Source organism: Dasypus novemcinctus, chromosome 3 (assembly GCF_030445035.2).
Source record: "Dasypus novemcinctus isolate mDasNov1 chromosome 3, mDasNov1.1.hap2, whole genome shotgun sequence".
NCBI classification, from domain to species: domain Eukaryota; kingdom Metazoa; phylum Chordata; class Mammalia; order Cingulata; family Dasypodidae; genus Dasypus; species Dasypus novemcinctus.
This window is the reverse complement of record NC_080675.1, coordinates 35,202,914-35,230,839: the sequence shown is the minus strand read 5'-3', so window position 1 is coordinate 35,230,839 and position 27,926 is coordinate 35,202,914. Positions and strand designations below refer to the sequence as shown.

The 27,926-nt window shown below is 43.5% G+C and overlaps 1 protein-coding gene, 1 long non-coding RNA gene and 1 pseudogene across 4 annotated transcripts; 2 read left to right on the top strand and 1 right to left on the bottom strand.

The window, feature by feature from the left end:
* Positions 1 to 488: 488 nt before the first annotated feature.
* LOC139438644 (uncharacterized) lies at positions 489 to 20,122 on the bottom strand. Of its 2 annotated transcripts, none has more exons than XR_011648309.1 (4): positions 19,693 to 20,122; positions 19,449 to 19,548; positions 3,856 to 3,931; positions 489 to 2,960 (listed from the first exon to the last, which is right to left on the bottom strand). It is a non-coding gene; the product is annotated as an uncharacterized lncRNA (long non-coding RNA). The 2 variants fall into 2 exon arrangements; XR_011648308.1 differs by having other exon boundaries at positions 492 to 2,960; positions 19,509 to 19,548; positions 19,693 to 20,078.
* Positions 11,582 to 13,531, top strand: LOC101438970 (V-set and transmembrane domain-containing protein 4 pseudogene; annotated as a pseudogene).
* Positions 19,973 to 27,059, top strand: LOC101440394 (peroxisomal succinyl-coenzyme A thioesterase). Of its 2 annotated transcripts, none has more exons than XM_004455111.5 (4): positions 19,973 to 20,753; positions 22,054 to 22,256; positions 23,520 to 23,708; positions 26,478 to 26,841. In XM_004455111.5, exons 1-4 carry the CDS (start codon positions 20,297 to 20,299, stop codon positions 26,502 to 26,504), a joined length of 876 nt encoding a protein of 291 aa, XP_004455168.1. In that variant the 5' UTR covers positions 19,973 to 20,296; the 3' UTR covers positions 26,505 to 26,841. The 2 variants fall into 2 exon arrangements, with proteins under 2 accessions (XP_004455168.1, XP_058149078.1); XM_058293095.2 differs by having other exon boundaries at positions 20,030 to 20,753; positions 26,655 to 27,059.
* The last annotated feature ends 867 nt before the right edge of the window (positions 27,060 to 27,926 follow it).

Sequence of the window (27,926 nt, the reverse complement as noted above, 5' to 3'; positions counted from 1 at the left end):
CCCTTCCCTCCTTTCCTCTTTTTTTTCTTTCTTTCTTTCCACTACTTCCCATAAACCTAGCTATACTGTACATGAGCCAAGAGTGAACAGGTTGGTCATAACTATGACAGTTCAAGGAAACTAATTTATCAAGCTGGAGTGTCAGGCTTCTCTGAGGCTAGTCATGAAGGATAAAAAGCAGAAACAGCAGAAATTTTGGGGCCTATTAATGACCAAGTCAAACTGTAGACCATATATTTCAAAAGACATAAAGATGATTTTTCTCTTTAAATTCTTTTGTGTAGGAAGAGATAAGAAAAGATGAAATAGAGATGCCATTAGGGAAGTGTTTGGAGAAAAGGGCAAAACTACATATGACTGTGGTGAAATTAGAAAAGAATCAGGGAGATTGTGGCATTTGACATGGGTCTTAAGGAACTGATAGAACTTCTTTTTTTCAGACTAAAATGAAGAAATTTGAAAAGCAGGAAAAATTACACAGTAGAAAATGAGTTGCATATAATCTCATCACCTAGACAGAAGTATCTTTAATATGCTAGTGTATTTCCATTTTCCTCCAGCCTTTTATGATATGCATATGTATTTTAGAAAATTGGGATTTTGTTGTATGTATTGAGTTGTACCGATCGTTTTTATTTTAATATTATGTGATAAGCTTTTCCCATGTCATCACAATATTCTCGAAACACATGCTTAAAACAGAAAAACAGTGACATATTCCATTCATTGGTGGAACTATCCTTCATTTAATCAATCCTTTATTGTTAGGTCTTGATGTTATTGATAGTTCTTCATCGTAAACTCTAGTACGGTCAGGAAGGGACTCGTTCAGACCTAAGTCTGAGTTTATGAATGATTATTTCTTGAAGAGAGATTCTTTGAAGGGAAATTATTAAGTCAAAATTTCTGAACAGTTACATGGGTCTTTAGTATACACACCAGGATCTATCAGTCTACATCATCAGGAGCAGTGCACTGTATGGTATATGTGTGCATGTAGAATCTTTTTACAAATTAGGTGGGTTAAGAAGAGTGTCTCATATTGTTTTGCTTTTGCTTTGTTTGACTATTTTACCTTTATATATTTTCTTAACAACCTGTTCCATCCCATTCTTATAGAATTTTTATCTATGTCTTATTGACTTATAGCAGCATTTCATTATGTATTAAGGAAGTAAATCAACCTTATAATATCTATGTTGGTAACATTATATCAGCTTGTTGTTATTTATCATTCAAACTGTTATGTTTGTGTGTGTATATATGTGTGTGTGCTAGGTTTTGCATGATGAAGTTGATAATGGAATACATCCTAGGAAGTAGAATTAGGAGGCTTAGAGACTCAGTGGTGGAAAAACTCAAGTTATGTTCAAGTACAAGTAATCCATGGTTGAGTGTGCTGTATATATGAAAGAGTCATGTGGTTGAACTACAATGGTAGGAGCAGGCCATAGTGGGGAGTCTTAAATGTATTTAATTGGGCAGACAAGGAGAGACGTTGAAGACTTTTAAGAAGGGGAATGATAAAATTGACATGGGATTTTAGAAATATAACATGGTATGAAGGAGTCATGTGAATACTATCGTAATAGTAAAGGACACTATAAAAATGACTTCTAAGAAAAGGAAAGAGTGGACCTTTTCTGTCTTATGCACTTTATAGGACCTCATAATTTCTTAGTTCTTTCTAGTTTGACTTAGACATATAGGGTAGGGAGGGAGGAGTACTATTCTCCCTCCTAAAAAAGGTTTTGTTCTGGACAGCACAGGGAGGGCCATTCTATATGGACATTAGGATGGGTCTGGAGAGACTCCTGGGCAGCCACTAAGAAGACCGCATTTCAGGAGGGGGCAGCGCTCTTTAGGCTTCTTGATCCCCTTAGAGGCCATTGATTGACTACCTCTTATTATACTAATCAGATCCCTTTAAATACCCAACGCCATCTGGTTATCCTGCTTTTCTCCACTTTCCTTGTTTCTGCCCCTACCCCTGCTTAGGCACATAAGATCTCCCTCAGTCAAACTCCAGCACCTTTTTTCTGAAGGAATTCAGAGTCCTCTATCAGAAGGGGATAGCCAAATCTACACTACAGAAATGATTCCCTGAGATGAAACTAACCCCTGCATTACTCTGTAACCAGTAAAAAACAAGCTCAATCTTGCTTTTGTTTTTTGTTTTTTTGCTTGAGGAAAGGAATGGTTTTTATTTCAGATATTTCCTTTTGCATTTGAGAACTAGTGGCCCATTTACAATTCCTGAAAGTTCTTCTAATTAAACATATGATATACTTTATTATTATTATTATTATTGAGATGGTGTGTTGTTCATTTCATACCCCTGGGAATTTTCATTATAAAAACAGCATTTATGGGAGCGGATGTAGCTCAAGTGGCTGAGCACCAACTTCCCATGTACGAGGTCCTGGGTTCAATCCCCCATACCTCCTAAAAACAAACAAAAAACACCCAGCATTTATCTTGCTATTTTCAGATTTATTTACTATTCAGATCTAGTTTTTTTTAATCTAGTTGGAACTATGAGAGAAAAAAGTGGTGAGAAGCAAAGTGGTTAAAAAAAGAAAACAGGAGGAAGAAAAAATACCCTCAAAAATATGTCAATTAAGAAATCTGGTACAAAAGAAAAATGAAACAACAAAAACAAAGAAAAAACAAAAAATACGTAAAAAGAAAACAAAAAAGTAAAAACTATGGTACATACATACAGTCAGGGTTGTCTAGGGAAACAGAATCAACAAGAGATATCTGTCAATAGTATGCGATTCCATGAGTCTCTCACTTGACCGAGGGGATGCACAAGTCCAGGTTCAGCAGACAGGCCGCAGCCAGTGGCTCCAAGGAAAGTCCAGTGAATGTCCTTGATGTGTTCTGGGAGATGCTGGCTGTCCAAAGATGAGCTGGGAAATTCCCTCAACCTTGTTTTGGTGCCATGCCTCTCCAACCTGTCACAAGAATTCCCATGCTGAGCAAAGACCTCATTTTGTGCTTGGGGCTCTGACAACCCTTGGAGACCACTCAGGCTGGGAAGGCCCCACCAAGATGCCAGGCCACAAGGCAGAATTTCAAGCTGTTTTGTTTTCTTTTCCCTTGACATTACACAATATTTGACTCCCTTGGAAAAATAAAAACGTTAAAACTTCCATACTTTTGGAGAGATTTGTCAGGGATAGCGTCCATTTTTTTTTTTTAACTTAAAAAGAAAATACACGGGAAGCAGAAGTAGCTCAGATGATAGGGCCTCTGCCTACCATATGGGAAGACCCAGGTTCAATCCCTGGGGCCTTCTGGTGAAAAATAAGAGAAAATGTGCCCACAAAGTAAGCCGAGAGCCTGCATGGTGAGCTCAGTGCCCACATAAGTGCCTGCATGGCAAGTCGAGTGCCTGTGTGGTGAGCCAAGTGCCCGCACAAGTGCCCGCGTGGCTAGTGGAGTGCCTGCGCAAGTGCCACGTGGTGAGCCAGTGCCCGCGTGGTGAGCCAGTGCCCACATGGCAGACTGAGTGCCTGTGTAGCAAGCCGAGTGCCTGCGCGGTGAGCCAGTGCCCACGCAAGTGAGTCATGCAGCAAGATGATGATGCAACAAAAGAGAGACAAAGAGGAGAGTCAAGGTGAGGCACAGCAGAGACCAGGAACTGAGGTGGCAGAGAAACTCTCTCCACATCAGAGGTCCCCAGGGTCGAATCCCAGTGAATCCTAGAAGAGAAAGACGAGAAGAGAAGACAAAAAAGAGAAATAGATACGGAAGATCACACAGCAAATGGATACAGACAGCAAAAACAGCAGGGCAGGGGGAGGGGAAGGGAAAGGAAAAAAATACACTTACTAAAATGATACAAACCTGGAGAGCGGATATAGCTCAGTGGTTGAGCACCTGCTTCCCATGTATGAGGGCCTGGGTTCAATCACAGTAAAGCCTAAAAATAATAATAATAATAATAAATAATAATACAAACCCCATGCAGAGGACTCCAATGTACACTTATTCCCCCAGATACCCAGATAGACCAATTTTTAACATTTTGCCATATTTGTCATATCATTCTAGCTATCTATTCATCATTCTGTCAATCCATCTATCCACTTATCTGTGTATCTACCTATCAATTCATTTTCTGAACACTTGAATGCAGATTGTATACATCATACTCCTTGCACCCTAAATACTGCCATTTACATTTCCTAAGAACAAGAATATTAATTTATGTATCCACCTGAAGTGTAATTATCAAGAAATTTCACAATGATACGAAGTTTACAGTCTATATTCCATTTTTTTCCGTATGTCCCAGTAATGTCCTTTTGAGTCTTCTCTCCTTCCTTGTTAGATCCCATCCAGGATCACATATTGCCTTTAATTGTCATAAGAATAGGATCTTTTTGCCACACACTTCTTGGCCCCCTCCCCCCTTTGGGCAATATCCACTTGTTTTTTCTCTAATTCAGTTCTTATCATTATTCCAATATCAGCAAAATTTCCGTTAGAAATGTATTCAAGTGTACCTTATCTCACCTGACTTGCTTCCACACTATCTGCCTTCCCCACTTGATTTTGAGAACCTAAAATAAATTGAGGAAGAATTTTCTACTTACAGTGAAATACTACTATGTGCTTAATTTCTTCTTGTTTCCCAAAACACGCTTTCTAATAGCAAATTCAATGTTCAAATGTAAATACTCAACATTCATCTCAGAGTCGACCTCCAAATTCTTTAATTAGTTCCATTAATGGTTATAAATCCTCTCAGTACCATACTTTATCTAAATCCAAAAATTTCCTTTTTGCTGTGAATTTATTTTTTTTTTAAGATTTATTTATTTATTCTCTCCCCTTTCCCCCCCACCCCAGCTGTCTGTTCTCTGTGTCTATTTGCTGTGTCTTCTTCTTTGTCCGCTTCTGTTGTTGTCAACGGCACAGGAATCTGTGTTTCTTTTTGTTGCATGATCTTGTCATGTCAGGTCTCCGTGTGTGCGGCACCATTCCTGGGCAGGCTGCACTTTCTTTTGCGCTGGGCGGCTCCCCTTACGGGGTGCACTCTTGCTCATGGGGTTCCCCTACGCAGGGGACACCCCTGCGTGGCACAGCACTCCTTGCGTGCATCAGCACTGCGCATGTACAGCTCCACACGGGTCAAGGATACCTCCCATATGGTAGATGGATACCCTAACCACTGGGCCAAGTCCGCTGCCCTTTTGCCGTGAATTTAAAATGACATCATTTGTGTCTCCTCCATGGCTCTCAGGGACACTGTCAGGTTCCTACCCAGCATGCATTACCCCTCTCCTTTTTATAAGAGTACCTGATTTTTATTCAGGTGAATTAATTACCCTCTCCCTTGTACCCATGGGGTTCAGGGAAAGCCAACTGCACCCAAACTCCAGGGTAATAATGGTGACCCCTGTTTGGCTTATTCATTCTCAGCATTCCATTCTGAGGGAAGAATGTGATGTAAGTCTTGCTTGGAATTCTGTATGTCCTCTTTCTCCCTGAAGATGAACAAAGAAGCAAGAGGATCCTATAAACATGACTGGGCCAGCCATCTGGTGAAGTCAACACTGTGAACGCCAGAGGAGACAGACAGAAAGAAACTGGATTTTCAGAATCATCATTGAACCGCTGCATCAATCAAATCTGAAGGAAGACCTACTCCAAATTTTCCATCTGTGATGGTTAAATTTATGTGTCAACTTGGCCAGATTAGGGTGTCCAGTTTGGTCAAACAAGCACTGGCCTGATTTTTACTATGAAGACATTTCGTGGACTTAAATCATCAATAAGTTGATTGTATCTATGGCTGACTGCTTCTACAATCAACTGAGGAGACTGCCTTCAACAATGAGAGATGTCTCATCCAATCAGTAGACCTTAAAAGGAGAAGTGATGATTTCAGCAGTCAGAAGAGAGAATTTTCAGCCAACTTCTTCTGGGGAATTCATTGAAAACTTTCATTAGAGTTTCCAGCTTGCAGCCTACCCTATGGAATTTGGAGTTGTCCAGAAGGCAGCATGAGAAAATACTTATGAAAGTCTCATAATATTTATATTACATTAATATATATATATACACACACACACATATACATACATACATATATATATCAATCATACAATCTCTTGTCATTTCTGTTTCTCTAGAGAACCCTGACTAATACAGCTTTGGTTCTGGTAGTGGTTCTTTAGAAAAAGAATCTTAAGGATGAACTTTCTGAATTGATTCTGGGGTATGGGGAATTGGTTCTCTAATCTTGAAGCAGGCTAGTAAGATAGGGAATTAATAGATGGCTCTGGAACCTGGCAAGAAGTCCACATGGACATCAGCAACCCCAAAATGGCTGCTGGAAGACCCTCCCCAAGATTCTGCCACTCAGAAGAGTTCTCCTGGAAGCCAAGAGAAACCCAGATATTCTCTAAGTCCTTTATCATTGGGCCCTCCTGGGAGATTGATGCGGGAAAGAAGCAATCAAAGCAGTGAACAGCTGGAACTGCTCCCCTGCCATTAGCAAAGGGGTGGGATAATTAACAGTTCAAAAGCCAGGTGCGAGGCCTGAATGAGCTCTCTTGCTCTCTCCTGCTCTCTTGCTCTCTCCTCCTATCTTGCTCTCTCCTGCTCTCTTGCCTCTGGACTCAGACTCCAGCTGCCTTCTCCCCCCACTTGGATCACCATTTAAGTAAAACCTGGGCATTTATAACCTATAATAGGGAATTGTATCCTGTAAATCCACCCTCTTTATTACTTTTCACTCCCTTCCTCTCTATCTGGGACCCCTGCTCTGTTATTTTCTCCCATTTCTCTTCCCTTCCTAGCTGAATAAATTACTGGCCTAACTCACCCGATGTGCTCTTGAAATTCATTTCTTCAGCATAGTCAAAGAACCTAAATGAAATCTGGTAACAATCTGAATAGATTCAAAGCACTCATGACTATTTCCAACAGTCAAGATGGCAATGATAGGGAAGTGAACTTGAATGGCGCTGCACACATGGACAGCTGACACAAGATGATGCAACTAAAGGAAACACAGATTCCCAGTGCCGCCGATAAGGCTAGAAGTGGTCACAGAAGAACATACAGCGAATGGACACAGAGAGCAGACAACTGGGGGGGTGGGGGCGGGTGTGGAACGGGGAAGGGGAGAGGAAAAAAAAAAACATAGCAATGATAGTCCATGGCAATAGAGTTGGCAATAGAGATATGAAAAATATCACCACTAGATACTGCTACTCAAATGCTTACAAGAGGCAAGGTTTTGTGTAAGCATGTTTTGACACCTTAACAGAATTTTGTGGAGTTAAAAAGGAATAATGATGGTGGCTGGTTGTTCCTAAATACACTGGTTACAGTTGTAAAGGAAAGGAATGAGCTCAAGTCTTCAAATTCCCAACATAAGCACTGCATGAATAATGTGAAAGTTTCTATGGGTGCCCTGAAAGAAAATCTGATTTCGTGTGGCCACAGACTTGTACAAGTGGCTGAATTATAGCAAAACCTAAATTCCCAAGCTTTCAGCATGTCTGATGTTAAAGTGAGGGCTGTGATTAGAAAGGAATGAGATCCTGAACGTTGGAATGGGGACATATGTATTGATAATGATGGCAGTGGGGATACTGAAACCATAGTTTCTGCTAAGTCTTTGCCAGATAAACCTCTAGAGTTTCGCCTCCCTACTTCCACTTGGCCCTGAGGAATCTGCCATCTCACCTCCATCTAAAGAGAGAAACTTTGCCCGATAAACCTGTAACCACCTCCCTTGAGGAAACAGCTCTCCTCTGTCTGAAGAGATTAATCCTCTTTCACCAGATGAAACTGCAATGGAATGCCCTGAGGCAGTTGGCTAGTAAAACAATCCTAATTCTTTTCCTGATTCCCCCCCCACCATTGCTCTTTTCTTGCAGACCTATAATTAGACTGAAGTCCCAACAGGCCCCAAAAGGTGAGATACAAGGTATGACCCAAGAGGAGGTACACTGCACTCAGAAAAGAACTGCATGATTTTTCCCATTTATATAGACAGAAATCAGGGGTATATGTGTGGGAATGAATATTAAGGGTGTGGGATAATGGCATAAGGAATATAAAGTTGGACCAGTTTGAATTTATTGATACAAACCCACTAAGCAGAGATTCTGGACACAATGTTGTACTTGTAGGGGTTAAAAAGGGCTATATAATTTGTTGGGTGATTGGCTGAAGCATGGACCAAAATGTGCCTGAGGTTGAAATGCAAGGCTGAAAGAGATTGGAATGTTGGAGTGGATTTATTTTGTAAGACCTGCTCAACCACCCCAGGAATGTCCAGTGGACACACCTTTCACCAGGACTCTGAGGAATAAATTTCTAAGACTAATTCCATCCTCCCAGAGGAGCTCTGTGGTTGCTCTTCTCTGTAGGTGAGAAATTACTGTGAGAAGTACTATCGCTGAACTTGGACCCTTAAGCACAATGGGAATGTCCGGATCCCAGGTTGGCAGAAGTCAAGTGGCAGCACTTACTCAACAAAGATAGCATAGTGCTGGCAACCATAATGTTACTGGATTTTGTCTAGGTCCTTGACTGTGCTGCAAGAAATGAATTTCAAGAGCACATCGGGTGAGTTAGGCCAGTAGTGTATTCAGGTAGGGAAGGAAGAGAAATGGGAGAAAATAACAGAGCAGGGGTCCCAGGTAGAGGAGGAGGGGGCCGAAAAGTGATAAAGCAGGCTGACTCACAGACTACAAGGCCCCATTATAGGTTATAAATGGCCAGGTTTTACTTGTGTGGCCATGATGGCAAGGGAGAAATGGCAAGAGCAGGGGCACAGAAGGTAGGAACAGGCACATGGACCGGCACCAGGACAGGGAGAAGGCAAGAGATCAAGAGGTCTTTGTGCTAGCTTTTTAAACTGATATAGGCTATGGGTGGGGGGCTGTTCGTCTCTTCATATATAACTGAGCTGTATGTGTCCTGAGCTGTGCGTGTGGGACAGTGAGAACTGCAGCCCTGCCCTTGGTAACCATGGCAAAAGCTCCAGTCCCAGAAAAACAGTTTAGCGATGCAAACTCCATGAACTTTAAATATTCAGGGGGAATACAAACAAAATGTGTTAAAAGCTTACATGGAATGTATGAAGTCCATGCTAAAAGCTTACCTAGGATATGGAAGATATATGTTAATTCAAGCTCATTGAGCACTGAAACAAAGAACCATTTGGCCCTTCCTCTGTATAAAAAGAACTCGAAAATCTTGTTCAGGGCTCCGGTTTTGAACAGAAAGCTCCTGAGTCTGGCCAGCCATAAATAAATTACTTTTACCTTTCCAAAATTATTCCTGAGTCCTGGCCTTTCTATTCGCAAATAATTGAACCTCTCTTGACTTCTACAACAAAACTATTAATTATTCTGCCCCTTTGCTAATGGCAGGGGAGGAGTTCCAGCTGTTTGCTGTTTTGAATGATTACCCCACCCATCAATCCCCCAGGAGGGTCCACCCATAAAGTTCTTAGGGAATATCCAGGGCTTCTCCTGGCTTCCAGAGGAAATCTTATTCTGAATGGCAAAATCTTGTGGGTAGGGTTCTTTCAGCAGCCATCTTGGGGGTTACTGATGTCCACGTGGACTCTGCCAGGTTCCAGATCCATCTACTGATTCGCTATCTTACTAGCTGGTTTCAGTAATAGACAGCAGACACAAAGCAGTAATCAAAATAATCTGGCTGGAAGAGAACTATGGCATTGGCTAGTAGGGCATGGGGTACCGAGAAATGAAATAGATGGGCCAGACACTAAATTCTTACTTGATTTGTATAAGCAGAAGAGTTCTAGGTCAGGTGAAGAAAAGTCTAACATGAATTACAAAAACAGAGTCACAGCCAGGAATCATTTCCCAGAATTGAGAGAGTTTACAGAGTCAGAGACCAGGGTTCACCGGGTAAAGGACCCTGCTACACTGCCAAAAATGTATACTGTTAATCTTTCTCTCAACCTTCCCTGAAGAGACCTTGGCCTTTTACCTGGGTAACTGTGCAATGGGGAAAAAGAAATGATCATACATTTCAGAGATTATTAGACACTGCCTTGGAAGTGACATTAATTTCAAGAGACCCAAAATGTTAGTGTGGTCCTCCAATAGAGCTGGGGCTTATGGAGGTCAGGTGATCAATAGAGTTTTAACTCAGATCCATCTAACTGCGGGTCAAGTGGGTCCCCAGGCCCATTTTATGGTTATTTACCCTGTCCTGGAATGCCTAACAGGGATAGACATACTGAGCAACTGGCAGAATCCCTGCGTTGGTTCTCTGATTTGTGAAGTGAGGGCTATTACTACAGGAAAGAACAAGTGGAAGCCACTAGATCTGCCCCCACCTAGCAAAATAGGAAATTAAAAGCAGCTGGTTTCCTGGAGGGGTTGTAGAAATGAATTTCAATAAGGACTGGAAGGATGCAGAGGCGGTGATTCCCACCACATCCCGATTCAACTCTCCTATTTCACCTGTAATTCCATCAAAGAATGGAATAAAGTTACTCCATCATAAAATGGAATATGTATATATGAGCTAGAGCTCAACAGGTCCTGAAGGCACAAGTAGGTTACATGGCCCAAATGCCATGGCCCCCACTCCTGCTTCTGCCATATTACCTTCTCTTTCCCAGCCCACAGCTATGACCTCTTGGGGAGTTTCTTATGCTCAGGTGATCAAGGAAGTGCAAATTTGGACCTGGTTTACAGATGGTAATACCCAGTATAGAGGTACCACCTGAATATGGATGGCTGCAGCACCACGGCTGTTGGAGATTTGGACCCAAAGAGTATCGGGAATGAAAGAAAGAGAAAAGGGAGAAGGAAACAAAGAGAAAGAACGAGAGAGCTGGGATCAGGGGGCCTGTGAGTAATGACTCCTCAGACAACTTTGTTGTTCACAAGGAGCTCTATATATACCCCAGTCCAAGGGGGTAGAAGCAGCAACATGCAGTTAACCATCAACATTACTCATGGTCTAAGGAATTCAAAAAATCTTATCTCAAGGTACAAAGATAAGTATTCTATTTACTACACAAATGTTATCTGCTCATCTTTTCTTCAGCCTTTCACAGCTTCATCCTGTTTGCTGGGAACTCTTAATTACCACATTCCTTAGATGGCAAGCTAGTCATGGAGACAGCACCTCTCTCCTTGAGAGGCCACTGTGCCTCAGTTTCCAACACATGGTTCCTTTCTGGGCCTTCCCTGAAGGACAGTGAGGAAAGGAAATCCTCCCAGTGGGCAGAACTTCAAGCAGTGCACATGGTTGTTCATTTTGCTTGGAAGGAGAAATGGTCGGAGGTATGTTTGTACATTCATTTATGGGCTATCACCAATTATTTGGTTGGATGGTCAGGGTCTTGGAAGAAACATGATTGGGAAATTGGTGACAAAGAGGTCTGGGGAAGAGGTAAGCGCATTAGGCCTTTCTGAGTGGGCAAAAAACATGAAAATATTTATGTTCCATGTGACTGCTCACTGAGTGGATAAGAAGACTCATTCTGTGGATATGGGTCAGCCTCTTTCCTCAGCCACTCCTGTCATTGCCCAGTTGGCTCATGAACAAAGTGGCCATGGTGGTAGGAATGGTGGTTTTGCATAGGCTCATCAGCATGGACTTCCATTCACCAAGGCCAACATGGCTGCAGCCACTCTTGAGCGCCCAATCTGCCAGCAGCAGAGACTAATACCAATCCCTGATATGGAACCACTCCCTGACGTGATCAGCCTGCTACCTGGTGACAGATAAATTACATTGGATCACTTCCATCATGGACGGGACAGTGTTTTGTTCTATCTGGAATAGACACATACTCCAAATAAGGGTTTGCCTTCCCTGTATGCAATGCTTCTGCCAAAACTACCATCTGTGGAGTTACAGAATGCTTCTCCACAGTCATGTTAAACACAGCATTGCTGCTGATCAAAGAAGCCACTTCACACTTACCATGTTCCCCATCATCCTGAAGCATACAGATTGACAGAACAGTGGAATAGCCTTTCAAAGAACTCAATTATGGGAGTTGCGACTCCTGGCCCTGGCCTCGGCCATGCTGCTGGCACGGGCTCCAGCCCCACATCCTACTGGAAGTAAAAAGTGGAGTTAAAACCAAAAATTCAGAGGTCTGTGGGGCCCTCAACATCACTGTGTCCCCAGGGCCTGTGGCCGGCTTCCTGGAAGGGGACAATGCCACCCTTCTCTGCCATGTCTCCCAGAGAAGGCACAAGGACAGCTTGCTGGCTGTGCGCTGGTTCTTTGCCCTTTCCAGCTCCCAGGAGAGAGTGATGGTGAAGATGACCAAGCTCAGGACGGTGCAGCACTACGGCAACTACAGGCACGGCGGGGTGCCCTCTGTATGCTCTCCGCCTTGGCTCTCCGGCCCGTGGACCAAGGGTGTAACATCTGTAGAGTCCAGGAGGTCAGCAAGCACAGGAACAAGTGGATGGTGTGGTCCAACAGCTCGTTGGCTACGGAGGTGAGAGTGAATTCCCTCAAAACTTCTGAAGACTCATCCCTTGGGAAAAGAAAGAGACCTGGGCATTTTTTGAAGATCTCTATGTGTGCGCCATCCTCATGTGCTGCCTGTTGTCATGACATCCTGCCATGGCCTGGCAGTCTGTGCTCAACAAGAGGAAATCCAGAGTGAGACATTGTTTGGTGAAATGCCCTCAGAACAGCTTAGGGAAGACTGACCAGCATGACTAGCCTGGCCCCACTACAGCCCAAGAAGGGCAAGCGGTGGAAGGAGAGTGCTGACACTCCCCCTGTAGTCCCTGCCAAAGCTCCTGTGGCCACCACATTCCACAAACCAAAGCTGCTGAAGCCACAGAGGAAAGTCACCCTGCCAAAGATTGCTGAAGAAAACTTGACCTACACTGAGCTGGAGCTGATTAAACCCCACCAGGCTGCCAAGGGCTTCCCCACCAGCACTGTCTATGCCCAGATCCTTTTGAAGAGAACAAGCTCTTAAACCACATCTTCAGTGGTTCTACTTAATACTTTCCACCCTAGGTTATTTATGAACCTTGAAACAAAGTCCTTATTTTATATTTTCACTTGTGCCTTCTGTGCGGTGGGGAGCCCCTTTCCACCAGCATTCCAGGTACCTTAGAAGAGGTACAAGGCGGCCCTCCACAAAATAGTAGGGGCTATAGCCCCTGGACAAGATTTTTCTGGGCCTGAGCCCTGAAGGGTGAAGACTCTGATTCTGAGAGAACCCAAGGAGATTTTCTGCTGAGCCAAACCCTTCACATTTTCTTCTTTCCCTGTTTTTTAATTAAAAAAAAAAATTTTTTTAAACATTTATTTAATTCCCCCCCCGCCCCGGTTGTTTGTTCTCTGTGTCTATTTGCTGCGTCTTGTTTCTTTTGTCTGCTTCTGTTGTTGTCAACTGCACAGGAAGTGTAGGCGGTGCCATTCCTGGGCAGGCTGCACTTTCTTTTGCGCTGGGCTGCTCTCCTCACGAGGCGCACTCCTTGAGCGTGGGGCTCCCCTACGCGGGGGACACCCCTGCGTGGCGCAGCACTCCTTGCGCGCATCAGCACTGCACATGGGCTAGCTCCACACGGGTCAAGGAGGCCCAGGGTTTGAACCGCGGTCCTCCCATGTGGTAGATGGATGCCCTAACCACTGGGCCAAGTCCGTTTCCCTCCCTGTTTTTTCTTGATCTTTTTAAAATCTGAATTTAAATCTTCTACTCTTCTTGTATGTGTATATCAAGCATAGAGTATATAGCCAGAGGAAATGCCATTATAGGCCAAAGTGTAAGATGGTAGTTAAGTAGTCATTGGTTTTCCATGACATTGCTAGGACACCGAGAAGCAAAGCAAAATGCTTATTGTAAGCAGTCATTTAGGTAGCATCTCTTCTTTTAAATAGATGCATTAACCCTGGTGATAGAAACAGTGAGCTGTTTCTAACTACCATTGTGCCTATTTCCCCATCCATCATTATCCAAGGCCATGGGACAAATAGAATGCTGTTCTATAAGTTTTCCAGCCCTGTTGCATGGTAGACTTTCAGTGTTGCCAGAGCTTACATTCTATGAGAAGTTTTTACTTACCTTTTTCCAAGAAAGAACGTGAGTTTCCCATTTATTAACACACTGGAGAAAGTGGGCCTCTTCCAAGTGTGATGAGATTAGTCAATTCTAATTGGTTTCCCCTTCCTCTGAGAGGAAAGGCTTTTGCCTGTTTCCCTTGGGGGTAGGAGAAAGTACAAATCAAACTGGAAAAATGTATACCAAAGACCTTACTATTGCAAAGTGCCTTGCCCATCTCAAGTTTGTGTGTGCATTCTAAGGCGTGTTTGGAGGAAAGGAAAGGGAGGAATTCAAGGAGTAAAAATATATGTGGACACTGCTCTGTGGACTATAAGACATACGGCGATCTCAGATTCATTGAAGGTGGATCCATTCTGGAAAAGCATCATCCTGTAAACTGGGTTGTTAAGGATATTTCTGGGGAAGCTGATGTGGCTCAACAGATAGACTGTCTGCCTACCATATAGGAGGTCCAAGGGTTCAATACCCAAGGCCTCCTGGCTCGTGTGCTGAGCCGACCCATGCACAGTGCTGCTGCATGCAAGGAGTGCTGGTCCATGCAGGGATGCCCCCTCGTAAGGGTACCCTCCATGCAAGGAGTGGCCCCTGCGCAAGGAGAGCTGCCCCGCCCAAAACCACAGCCCAGGACCAGTTTCCGGAGCCACCTAATGAGAATACAAGCAGAGTGTGTCACACATATGGAGAGCTGATGCAGCAAGATGATGAAACAAAAAGAGACACAGATCCCCAGTGCCACCTGAGGAGAATACAAGCAGACACAGAAGAACACGCAGGGAAGGCACACAGAGAGCAGACAACGGGGAGAGATGTAAATAAATCTTTTTTTCTTTAAAAAGGTTATTTCTTTGTGTGGAGGTTATTTACTGAACACTATAGAAATTGTTTGGCTATGTAATGGGCCATGTATACATGGTAAATAATATTGTTAAAACACAGAGGTTTGAACTGGGTATCTCTATAGAGCTCTGTGATCTCAGTTGAGTTTCTCACCCTGTAATAACCTTAGACTTCATGCTTGTCCATTTCAAAGGTGACTTAACCTCTCATAGAATTCTTGAGGGTAAAATGGGATAATGACTATCACAACATCCTACGATATATAAATTGCTACCCAAATGCACTGTGTTGACATTCATGCTCAAGCCAGAATATTTTCAATATGAAAATGTCTTTGCTACCTAAGTCTCTTATCACAATAGTTTGAAAAGTAAATATTTGTCTATAAACTCCCTCCCCCCCAAAAAAGACTCAATTATGGTGCCAACTAAATGGCAACACCTTGCAGTGCTGGAGCAATGCTCTCCAGCAGGCTATGTATGCTCTAAATCAGTATCTATTCCATGGGGCTGTTTATCTCATAGCCAGGAATCAAGGAGTGGAAAAGGGAGTTGCACCACTCATTCTTACTCCTAGTGATCCATTAGAAAAAACTTTGCTTCCTGTCCCTGTAACCTTCAGTTCTGCTGTTCTACAGGTCTTAGTACCTATCCTTGGGAGAGTTAGTACATTTCCAATTCTATACAGAACAGTTGAGTATTGTTAGGCAAAAATGACTTTTTTTTTTAGAAACACTACTGATTTTTAAAATTTATTTATTTATTTATTTATTACCCCCCTTGAGGCTTGTTCCTTTTTTTTTGCTCTCTCTTCTCTATGTCCATTTGCTGCATGTTTTTTCTGTATCTGCTTGTCTCCCTTTGTTGTGTCATCTTGCTGCGCCAGCTCACCGTGGCACGCGGGCCGTCAAGCCTCCGTGGCGCATGGGCCAGCTTGCCTTCACAAGGAGGCCCTGGGACGCAAACCCATATGGTAGACGGGAGCTCAACTGATTGAGCCACAGCTGCTTCCTGGCATCGTTTTCATTTAGAGATTAAGTATGGTTTAAGGAGATTTGTATGGCTGCCAAGTTGACAAAGGGGTGGCCTGTGATGGTTAAATTTATGTGCCAACTTGGCCAGGTTATGGTATCTAGCTGTTTAGTCTAGAAAGCAGGGAGTGGATGTGGCTAAAGCAGTTGAGTGCCCACCTCCCATACAGGAGGTCCCCAGTGCCTCCTAAAGAAAACAAACAAACAAACGAGCAAACAAGGAGCATAACAAGGAACAAATAAGTGAACGAGCAAAACAGCGAGCCAAAAGCAATGAGCAAAACAAGAAGCAAACAGGCAAGGGAGGTAACTCAGGGGAGCCGATGGGGGTCAGTGGTGGAGTGTGAGCCTCCCACATACAAGGTCCCAAGTTCAATCCCTGGTCCTGATACCTCAAAAAACAAACAAACAAACAAACAGATAGAAACGAAACACTGGTCTGATTGTTACTAGGAGGATATTTTGTAAGTTGATTTTGCCTATGGCTGACTACATCTACAATCAATTGAGGAAATGGCCTGCAATAACGAAAGAAGTCTCATCCAATCAGTTAAAGGCCTTAAAAAGAGAAGTGATGGGGAAGTGGCTGTGGCTCAAGCAACCAGTCTCTTGTCTACCATATAGGAGGTCCAGGGTTCAATGCCCAGAGCCTCCTGGTGAAGGCAAGCTGACCTGTGCAGTAAGCTGGCCCACATGGAGTGCCGGCCCATGTGGTAGTGCCACCCCATGCAGGAGTGCCAGCTGACGCGGAGAGCTGGCGCAGCAAGATGATGCAACAAAAAGAGACACAGAGGAGAGACAAAAAGAGATGTAGCACAACAGGGAGCTGAGGTGGCACAAGAGAATGATTGCCTCTCACCCACTCCAGAAGGTCCCAGGATCAGTTTCCGGAGCCACCTAATGAGAATACAAGCAGACACAGAAAAACGCACAGCACATGAACACAGGAGCGGACAACAGTGGGGGATGGGGGGGAATAAATTAATCAATCTTTAAAAAAAAGAGAAGTGATGATTTCAGCAGTCAGAAGAGAGAATTTCCTTCTCTATTTCAGCCAGCCAGCTTCTCCCGGGAAATTTATTGAAAACCTTCATCAGAGTTCCAAGTTTGCGGTCTGCCCTATGGAATTTGGATTTGCCGATCCCCACAAGCAGCATGAGAACATTCTTATAAAATCTCATTTTTATCTTATATATATATGGTGCCAACTATTGAGAGAGAATTTCTCAGCTAGTCTTTGGACAGCCAACATCTCTCAGAACTTGTCAAGAACCTTCATTGGACTTCCATTGCAGCCCCTGGTTACAGCCTGCCTGCGGAACCTGGACTTGTGCATCCCCACAGTTGCATAAGAGACTCTTATGGAATCGCGTACTATTGACAGAATTGCATACTGTTTCCCTAGAGAACCCTGACTAATACAGCTGTCACTCCAGGACGCTAAATTCCTGACACTTTCAGACTGCCTGAGTAAGGAAATTGCAGGTAACCTTTGAGGTGGCCACGACGTTACGGACAGGGCAGTAACAGCAAACCCTATAGTGAGGAAGGACCTTTAAAATGAGACACAAATCCCAGAATCCTGCAAGAAAAAGGTTAAATACAGGTGACACCAGGAACGTGACAGAATAGGCAGCTCCAAGCCCCTGCTCCCCACAGAATTTTAAAAACCAAACAGAAACTGTCATGACCAGTTTTGTTAGAACTCCAGAAAACAGTTAAAGGTTTATGGCAATATTAAAATCAACTCAAAATGAATTGAGGATCTGGGAGCGAGTGTTGCTCAGCGGCTGAGTGCTTGCTTCGCACATACGAGGTCCTGGGTTCAATCCCTAGTACCTCCTGAAAAAAAAAAAAGATTAAGAACTTAAATATAGAGCTAAAACTATAAAACTCTTAGAAGATAACATGGTAGCAAATCATCATGACCAGGGGTTTGGTCATGGATTCTCAGATATGACATCAAAAGCACGGGCAACAAAAGACACAATAGATAAATTTGATTTCATCAAAATTAAAAACTTTTGTCCATCAAAGGGTATTATCAAGAAAGTGAAAAGACAACCTACAGAATGGAAGAAAATAGTTGCAAGCCATATACTTGCAACTATGGAATAAGGATGTAATATTCAGAACATACAAAAAACTTTTTACAATGCAGCAACAAAAAATCCCATTTAAAAAATTGACAAGGGACTTGAATAGACAGTTCTCTAAAGAAGATATTACAAAGGGTCAATAAATACATGACAAGATGCTCCAAATTAGTAGCCATTAGGGAAATGCAAATCAAAGCCACAATGAAATAACCACTTCACACCCACAAGAAGGATGGCTATTATTTAAAACAAACAAACAAACAAGCAAGCAAAAACAAACCGAAAATGACAAGACTTAGAGAAAATGGGGAGAAATTTGAACTTTAGTGTGCACTGTTGGTAGAAATGTAAAATGATGCAACCACTATAGAAAGCAATACGGTGGTTCCTCAAAAAGTAAAAATAGAATATCCTGGCAATTCCACTTTTGGGTATATACCCAAAGAAAGTGAAAACAGGGTCTCAAACAGATACTTGTACACCAATGTTTATATCAGCATTATTCACAATATCTAAAAGAAGGAAACAACCCAAGTGTCCATCAACAAATGAATGGATAAACAAAATATGATACATACATACAACAGAACACACTTGGCCATAAGACAGAATGAAGTTATGAGACATGCTGCAACATGAAGAACCTTGAAAACCTCATTGTCTTTGTATTTAAAGTGAGTCTCTTGCAGACAGACTGTAAATGAATCATTTTTTAAATCCATTCTGCCAATTTCTGCCCTTTCATTCATTTAATTACTGAGAAGAAAAGACTTCTCCATATAGCTGTTTCCTGCATGTCTATATTTTTTGTACCTTAGTTTCTCCATTACTGACTTCTTAAAAATTTAGTTGAAATAAAGCATTACATTTTGCTTCACAATATTCTTCTAAGACATTCACGCACACATTTACCTTTAATACCCATGAATGGGAGACTTACCCTATTACACATGAGAACCCCAAGATACAGAGATAATAAACTTGCTTAAGGCTACAGAGCTAGCTGAAGGCAATGCCTGAACTCTGATAATATTTAATAACAAATTCCAAAGGCCACCACCACAAAGACTATTTGGCCTTTGGAAATCCTACATTCCAAGTTAGTCAAGGCTCTGCTATTTATTAGAGGCACGATCTTCAGAAGCTTAACATTTTCCCAACCTCAGGCTCCTTCTCTGTAACATGTGGATAATACTCCCCACCTTCCAGGGATTTTGTGAATTTGTGTATGTAGAACAGTTGGGATACTGAAACATATTTAATTCGTAGGCATCCCTGAACATTATATCTACAATACTCTAGGGTCGTATTCAAAAGGCTCATCTTCTGTATCTTCTATGCCTGAACATTCCCATTCCCTATGATACAGCATTTTCACTCCTGGGTATATCCCCCACAAAAATGCACTTACATGTCCATCAAAAGACATGTTCTTGGGGAACCGATATAAGTCAAGTGATTGAGCACCTACTTCCCATGTAAGAGTTCCCGGGTTCCATCCCTGGTACCTCCTGAAAAAATAAAATAAAAAGGTCTTTAATATTCATAACAGCGCTATTCCTAATAACCCAAACTGGAAATTACCAAATGGCCTTTGGCAGTACAATGAGAATGAAAGATGTACAACTATACGCAACAGTATGAATGAAACTCACCAGCATAATGTTGTGACCAGACCCTAGAGAGACATACAGGTTCCTTTCCATAAAGTACAAAGACGAGAAAAACTATATCCTGGTGCTGGAATCAGGATGAGTGCTCCAGGGAAGGGGGAAGGGGCCGGTGCAGGCATGAGGGTAGCTTCTGGGCATGATCTGTTTCTGGATCAAGTGCTTGGTTACAAGGGTATGCTCAGGGGTGAAAATTCACTAACACTGATTTGTGCACTTTATAAGTATACGTCAATAATTTTTAAGTTGCTCTTTTCCACGGAGAGGCTGGGATCCCTGGAATTCTGCATGTGCTTAGTTCCCCTGTCACCTGCTCTGGAACCAGGGCCAAAAGAGTGGATTACCCAACTTTCAGGGTCTTAAAGGACAGAAGCGCCTGTGGGCACCACTCCCAGATCGTCAGGAAGCCTCCGCACAGGGCCTGGAGAAGGAACTAGATTATTTCTACTTCAAGAGTCTGGGTGCACGGCCTTCGCCTCCTAGGGGAGCTCAACCGCCCGACGCCCCGGCGCTCCGGGACCTCCGAAAGGACTGGGCCGAGGCCTCTCGCCCCGCCTCGGCGTCCCGACGCAGGCAGAGCGCGGCCCGGATGGCGGCAACGGTGACTGTGGAGCCCGCGGGCCGCAGCCGCTGGGACCAGCCGGTGCGCATCACGGTGCGCGGACTGGCCCCGGGGCAGCCCGTCACGCTGCGCGCGTCCCTGCGCGACGAGAAGGGCGAGCTCTTCCGAGCTCACGCGCGCTACTGTGCGGAAGGCGCCGGCGAGCTGGACCTGACGCGCGCACCCGCGCTGGGCGGCAGCTTCTCGGGGCTCGAGCCCATGGGGCTCTTCTGGGCCCTGGAGCCTGAGAAGCCCTTCCTGCGGCTGGTGAAGCGGGACGTGCAGACGCCTTTCGCCGTGGAGCTGGAGGTGCTGGACGGCCACGACCCTGAGCCCCAGCGGCTGCTGTGCCGGACGGTGCACGAGCGCGACTTCCTGCCGCCCGGGGTGCGGAGGGAACCGGTGCGCGCGGGCCGGGTGCGCGCCACGCTCTTTGTGCCGCCAGGTGAGCGCTGGTACCTGGGCACTAGGGAGCCTGCGGGCTGGGAGAGGACGGTTTGGGGTCCTGACTGCCCTAGAGTTAGACTTTGGAGCACTGTGGGGGAAGCCCGACAATGACTCAGGATTTTGATGTGTTAAGGCTCAGTGCTATGCTTTATACTTGGGTTATCTCACTTAATCGCCGTAATATTCCGCTGTGATGGTGTAGATGAAGAAACAGGCACAGGGTCTGTAGTACATTGCCCACTTTGCTGTTGACCAGCACCCTGAGATCTCTACAAGCATCGGCCCCACCAGTCGTAGGCAAACTGATGGTAAGAGGAAGCTTTTGCCATGTCACCCTTCTCAAATGTCCCTGGCACACCGGGCCTCTTCTTCGTTTCATATCCTTCTCTACCCCAAAGCACACTTTCATACTTCACTGCCTTCCTCACCTAAAACCATCTCTGGGGTATTTCTTTTTCTTTGCTCTCTCTTTCTTTAAATTAACACCTGAAATATTGGTACACAAAAGCCCAGGGCAAGTGCACCATAATAGAAAGCTTTGTTTAATCTTCTTCTTTTTTTTTTTAAGATTTATTTATTTAATTTCCACCCCTCCCCTGGTTGTCTGTTCTTGGTGTCTATTTGCTGCGTCTTGTTTCTTTGTCCGCTTCTGTTGTCGTCAGCTGCATGGGAAGTGTGGGCGGCGCCATTCCTAGGCAGGCTGCACTTTCTTTTCATGCTGGGCGGCTTTCCTCAGGGGCGCACTCCTTGCACGTGGGGCTCCCGGCGTGGGGACACCCTTGCGTCGGCATCAGCACTGTGCATGGCCAGGTCCACATGGGTCAAGGAGGCCCGGGGTTTGAATCGCGGACCTCCCATATGGTAGACGGACGCCCTAACCACTGGGCCAAAGTCAGTTTCCCTGTTTAATCTTCTTAATTCTATGTTCACGTGCCTTAACAGAAGCTGTTTCAAAACATTGTGAATCAACACTACCTAAAATGTGTAATTCCTTGCATGATGTAGTCTTTAGCAGGAGATAGTTTATTACTGTCTCTTACAAGGGCTAAAGATTCTTAGAACCTTGGTGACATTTATCATAGAATTTTGTGAAGGATAAAAGCAATCAGAAAGTACTTTTTGTTTTAGTTTTCTTCCTCCCAAGGAGTTTGTATCTCTTTTCAGTAGTGACTTGGAGATTAATTCTTTTTCCTTTGATTCCCAGGAACACAGTAAATAATTCAGAAAGGTTTCTGAAAGGAAAACAAATTTATTTAAATTAATAGAATGTCTTTGTTTTATCATATTGTCTTCTCTAGGATGTGGACCTTTCCCTGGGATCATTGACATCTTTGGTGTTGGAGGGGGCCTGTGGGAATACAGAGCCAGCCTTCTGGCAGGCCATGGCTTTGCCACGTTGGCTGTAGCTTATTCTGACTTTGAAGATCTCCCCACGGGATACAATGACGTACACTTAGACTACTTTGAAGAAGCCCTGTGCTACATGCTTCAACACCCCCAGGTTCTTCTAATGTCTTTTTTTTTTTTAAGATTTATTTATTTATTTATTTATTTATTTCTCTCCTTCCCCCCTCCCGCCCCCCGCCCCAGTTGTCTGTTCTCTGTCTATTTGCTGCGCCTTCTTTTGTCCACTTCTGTTGTTGTCAGCGGCACAGGAATCCGTGTTTCTTTTTGTTGGGTCATCTTGCTGTGTCAGCTCTCCGTGTGGGCAGCACCATTCCTGGGCAGGCTGCACTTTCTTTCGCAGTGGGCGGCTCTCCTTATGGGGCGCACTCCTTGCACACGGGGCTCCCCTACGCAGGGGACACCCCTACGCAGGGGACACCCCTGCGTGGCAAGGCACTCCCTGCGCGCATCAGCACTGCGCATGGGCCAGCTCCACACGGGTCAAGGAGGCCCGGGGTTTGAACCGAGGACCTCCCATGTGGTAGACGGATGCCCTAACCACTGGGCCAAGTCCGCTTCCCTAATGTCCTTTACTTAATCAGTCTCTCTGGAAGTAACTCCAGAGAGGTATTGCTTTGTACTCACCTGCACCAGGTGCAGTGATGCTGTTCTGCTTTTCTTTCACAAGGGAGATTTCTTTGGGAGACTTCTTGGCTTTATGTGCCTATTAATTCTACTTTCTCTGTCAGATGGTTTAATGGTATAGAATTAATCATAAAATCCATATGAAGTTTATTTAAAGAAATTATTTAGTGATATTAAAATTCTTTTGGTAGTGTAAATGGTGCTTCTAATTTATCTTTGTGTGCTTGTTTATAATCTACTAATATTCTAACAGTTCCCAAAATCTGGGAACAACTTGCCCACCCATTTCAGAGGCTGAGAAATCTTAAATTCAACCCTGAAGTCTTACTTTGTTTCTATAAAGTTAATCATCAGCCTATGTATTTACAGGGTATCTGCTGAGTGGTTCACTTCTTAGAACAGAACTTGGTTCCACATAGAGTTGGAGACCCTATCATGTGAAGACATGAATTAAGCTCACCTGAATGAGGCCCCATAACTTGAAGCATTTGTGGATGATTCTGTGGAACATTTCTAACCAATACTCAAACTTGCCAGTAAATTTGAGATTTATTTTCCATGTGTTTAACCATTTATTCTTTATGTGGGAAGAAAAACTCCTGTCAGCTGAGGCTGATTATTTTGGAGCCAATTCACAAATTAGAACTAGCAGTATAGCCATCTCAAGTTGCATTTTAGAAAAACATTTTTGAATTGGATAGATTCTTGACTCTTCTCTCTTCTTTTCTTCCAGGTAAAGGGCCCAGGTGTTGGACTCCTGGGCTTTTCTCTAGGGGCTGATATTTGTCTCTCCATGGCCTCATTCTTAAAGAACATCACAGCCACAGTTTCCATTAATGGATCTGTATTCACTGGAAACAGATCCATACACTACAAGCAGTCTAGTATCCCACCATTGGGCTGTGACTTGAGGAGACTCAAGGTAACTTTCTCAGGTGTATGGGACATGGTGGATGTAATGAATGATATTGTAGGAGGGTATGAGAACCCCTCCATGATTCCGATAGAGAAGGCCCAGGGGCCTATCCTCTTCATTGTTGGTCAGGATGACCATAACTGGAAGAGTGAGTTCTCTGCCCAAATAGCCTCTGATAGATTACAGGCCCATGGGAAGGGAAAACCCCAGATCATTTCTTACCCTGGGACTGGGCATTTCATTGAACCTCCTTACTTTCCCGTGTGCCCAGTTTCCCTGCACTTTCTCCTGAAGAAACCTGTGTTCTGGGGTGGGGAGCCCAGGTCTCATTCCAAGGCCCAGGTGGATGCTTGGGAGCAAATTCTAACTTTCTTTCACAAACACCTTGGTGGTGGCCCAAGAGAGACTTCCCATAAATTGTAATGTATTGTTCTATTGTCAACTTGAGAGATCAAGGTTTGATTCTTAGTGTTTAATAACTTCATATGAATCAGTTGTCTATGGATAACACTAAATTCATAAGTTCACGTCATTGGCGTTATGTACTTTTGGTACCTTTTTAAAGAACTTTTTATTTTAAAATAATTTCAAACTCTCAGGACAGTTACAAAAATAATACAAACCCTCTACAGGAGCTCTAACCCAGATACCCAGATTTACCAATTTCTGACGTTTTGCCACCTTTGGGGACTTCCTTCCTTCCTTGCCTCCTCCCCTCCCCTCCCCTCCCCTCCCCTCCCGTCCCATTTGAGAGCAACGTGCATACATCATAATCCTTGAACACATATACTTCCTTTTTTTCTGATTCCCAATAATTTCCCTTTTTTTTTAGGAAGGTTCCTTTTTTATTTTATTTTATTTACCCGTTTCCCCACACACACACACACCGTTGTCTGCTCTCTGTGTCTATTGGCTGTGTGTTCTTCTGTGTCTACTTCTATTCTCATTAGGCAGCTCCAGGAACCAATCCTGGGACCTTCTAGAGTGGGAGGGAGGTGATCATTCTCTTGCACTACCTCAGCTCCCTGATCTGCTGCATCTCTTATTATCTCTCCTCTATGTCTTTTTGTTGCATCATCTTTCTATGCCAGCTCTCTGTGTGGGCCAGTACTCGTGCACAGGGCAGCACTTCTGTGTGGGGCAGTGCTCTGCGTGGGCCAACTTGCCACATGGGCCAGCTTGACTTCACCAGGAGGCCCTGGGCATTGAACCCTGGTAGATGGTAGCCCAATTGCTTGAGCCACATCTGCTTTCCCCAATAATTGTCCTTTTGAGCCTTTTCTCCTTTGTTCTTAGATCCCATCCAGTATCTTGTATTGCATTAAATTGTCTTTATTTCCTTAGTCCTCTTTTGTTTTTTCACTGTGAAACATATATGCAACATAAATCTTACCATCCCAGTCCCACCTAAGCATTCCATTTAGTGGGATTAATTAAATTGACAAAGTTGCAGAACCCTCACCACCATCCAATACTATAATTTTCCCTCCACCCCAAACAAACCCTAAAGTCATTTTGTATTACTCTTCATTGCCCCTTCCTCTCACCCCTGGTAACTTTATTTTCTGTCTCTATAAGCTTGCATACTTGCTGAAATTTTCTTTATGATTAGAGTGGGGCTTAAATTTATCATTGTAAATCTATAACAATCTCATTTGCTTTGATACCAACTTAACTTCAGTAATATTGTCAGAAGAACCAGGGAATGCCAGCTCTCATTGGGGAGCGGATGTAGGTCAGTGGTTGAGTACCTGTTACCCATGTATAAGGTCCTGGGTTCAATCCCCAGTACCTTCTAAAAAAAAAAGAGCTTTTTTAACAGTATAACAGTTCATTACTTGGACAACATCAAGTAAAAACAGGTGTTCCAAAGCTTCTGGGGATGGGGATAGGGTATTTAATTTGAATTATATTATACTCCAGAAAAGTTTGGGGTGGGGGAGGAAAATCACTGATGTCAAGCGAGTTCTGTTCTGGTAGTTTATTTGCAGCATCAGAGTAGTAAGGAAACTTGTTCAAAGCTGATTGGTCAGAGCTTAGGTTTCTTTTTCTCCTTCTGTTTCTTGTGAGCTTTAAGTTTTAAGCTGTGTGCGCCTCCTCTGCCAGGAGTCATTTGTAACCCAGGACCTGAAAGTCATTTAGAGTCCCTTTCACAGCATACATAAACTATATTCCTGTGCCTCCCCGTCACCCTGCCTCTGTATAGTTCTTGTCACAAATTACATATTTGTACATTATGAGGCCAAAGCCATTGATTTATCAGTACATTTATGCCTTTGTCTTAATGTCCTGTAGAATGCAAAAAGTGGAGTTACAAATAAAAAATACAACAGTACTTTCCTCATGGCCCTGGGCGCTGCGCTGGATGTCCTATAGCCAGCAATCCTTTGCTCCAGGCAACCACTTGATGCCTCTCCCATGGTTCTCTCTCTCTTTGTTTTAGGTTTTATTTGTTTTTTACCTTTTTCATCTTTTTAAAAAGTTTTTTGTTTTTTACTCATGATTCTCTAGTAGCGCTTTGTAAGCCACTTTCCACACACAGACTATGTCCCTCAGTACACTATCATATATGCCCCAGTGTATGCACAATGTTCCCCCTGGAACCAGGAACAGGGATCTCCATTGGGAGTTTGTGCTGGCTCCATGCTGAGCCACTGAGGGGTCGGGTGGGTGGGTGGGGGGGGGCGGGGAGGGTTGGGCAGCCAGGGCAACAGGAGATCCTACTGCTTTTAAGTAGACTTTTTTCTTGATTCGATGCTTTCCATGTTACTGCAGTCCTTTGACTGTTTTCCGGAGCTTTAAGAAAAGATGTTTTGGAAGTTCTTGCTGGGAATTTAAAGCTGCCATGGCGGGACAGAGCCCTGAAGTGTCTCGCTCAGCCACCTTGATCGGGGTGGGGACTTTAGTTACCTTTTATGAATAGGTTTGTGTTTTTTTTTTCATTAATTTTAGTATTGCAACTTATGGTGGTTTGAAACTACATATGCCCCCAGAAAATCATGTTCTTCAAGCCAGTCCTTTCCTGAGGGTATGAACCTGTTGTGCGGGGGACTTTTTGACGAGGTTGCTACAGTTGAGACTTGGCCCAGGGTGGGTTTTAATCCTTTTATTGGAGTCTTTCATAAATGGGAGGAAGAAAGAGAGAAAAAGCCACTGAAGCAAGAAGATGAAATAAATGAAATTTGGAAGAGAAGGAAGAAACCAGTACATGCTGCTTTGTGCTTTGCCATATGGAGAGGTATAAAGGATCATTGATAACCAGTCTTCAGGAAGAAAGCATCACCTTGATGAGACCTTGATTTGGACGTTTTTCTCAACCTCAAAATTGTAAGCAATAAATTTGCATTGTTAAGCCAATCGAGTTAATGGTATCTGCTTTCAGCAATCTAGGAAACTAAAACACAATCTATGTTTGTAGAATATGTGAATAGAATTATACAATTTTAAAAATTATCTCTATTATAATTTTTTTTTAAGATTTATTTTATTTTATTTCTCCCCCCACCCCAACTCATACTTTGTTTGTTGTGTGAGGGAGGCAACCAATCACTTGAGCCACCTCTGCTCCCTGCTTGTTCTCTCATTGTGTTTCCTCGTTGTGTCTCTTCATTGCATCAGCTCACTGCACCAGCCCATCACAACAGCTTGCTGTCTTGCTTCTCTTAATTAGGAGGCACCAGGAACTGAACCTGGGACTTCCCATGTGGTAGGCAGGTACCCAAATGCTTCAGCCACATCTGCTTCCCCCTGTTATAATTTGTGTTTTCTTCTAGGTTTTTTAGTTAATGTCTTGAGTTAGAGATATACTTAAAGCTGGGCAAATACTGGACTACTTTTTTCATCAATGTGAGAGAAAGGTCATCCAATATCTGTGGACTATTCATTTACTGAAGAAAAGAATTTTCTTTGGCCAATGTGTGCAGAGGAGTATTGATATATGGAAGACGAGACCTTTTTATCATGGAGATCATAGAAGAATCTTGGGAGAAGGAGTGGGGGTAAGAAATATCTGTCTCTGGAAGAGTTAAGTCTAAACTCTAAGAGTGCATGACTAAGGCCCTTTCCCCCTCTCATTTCCTAGCTCTAAGAGTAGATCTTGGAAAATCATAGTGTGACAATTGTAGAGGCATCATTATTCACTTTCCTTGACTTCAGAGTGACACAGCATTGTATAAGTGTACTGTCTTCAACTTTACTGAAAGAGTAGACTAGAGGGAATTAATA

Excerpts from the sequence above, each read along its gene's own strand:
- LOC101440394 (XM_058293095.2), top strand. The coding sequence starts at position 20,297 with ATGGCGGCAACGGTGACTGTGGAGCCCGCGGGCCGCAGCCGCTGGGAC. Across the intron at positions 20,754-22,053 it reads CACGCTCTTTGTGCCGCCAG|GATGTGGACCTTTCCCTGGG; the intron begins GTGAGCGCTGGT and ends TGTCTTCTCTAG. Across the intron at positions 23,709-26,654 it reads GTGACTTGAGGAGACTCAAG|TATTGCAACTTATGGTGGTT; the intron begins GTAACTTTCTCA and ends CATTAATTTTAG.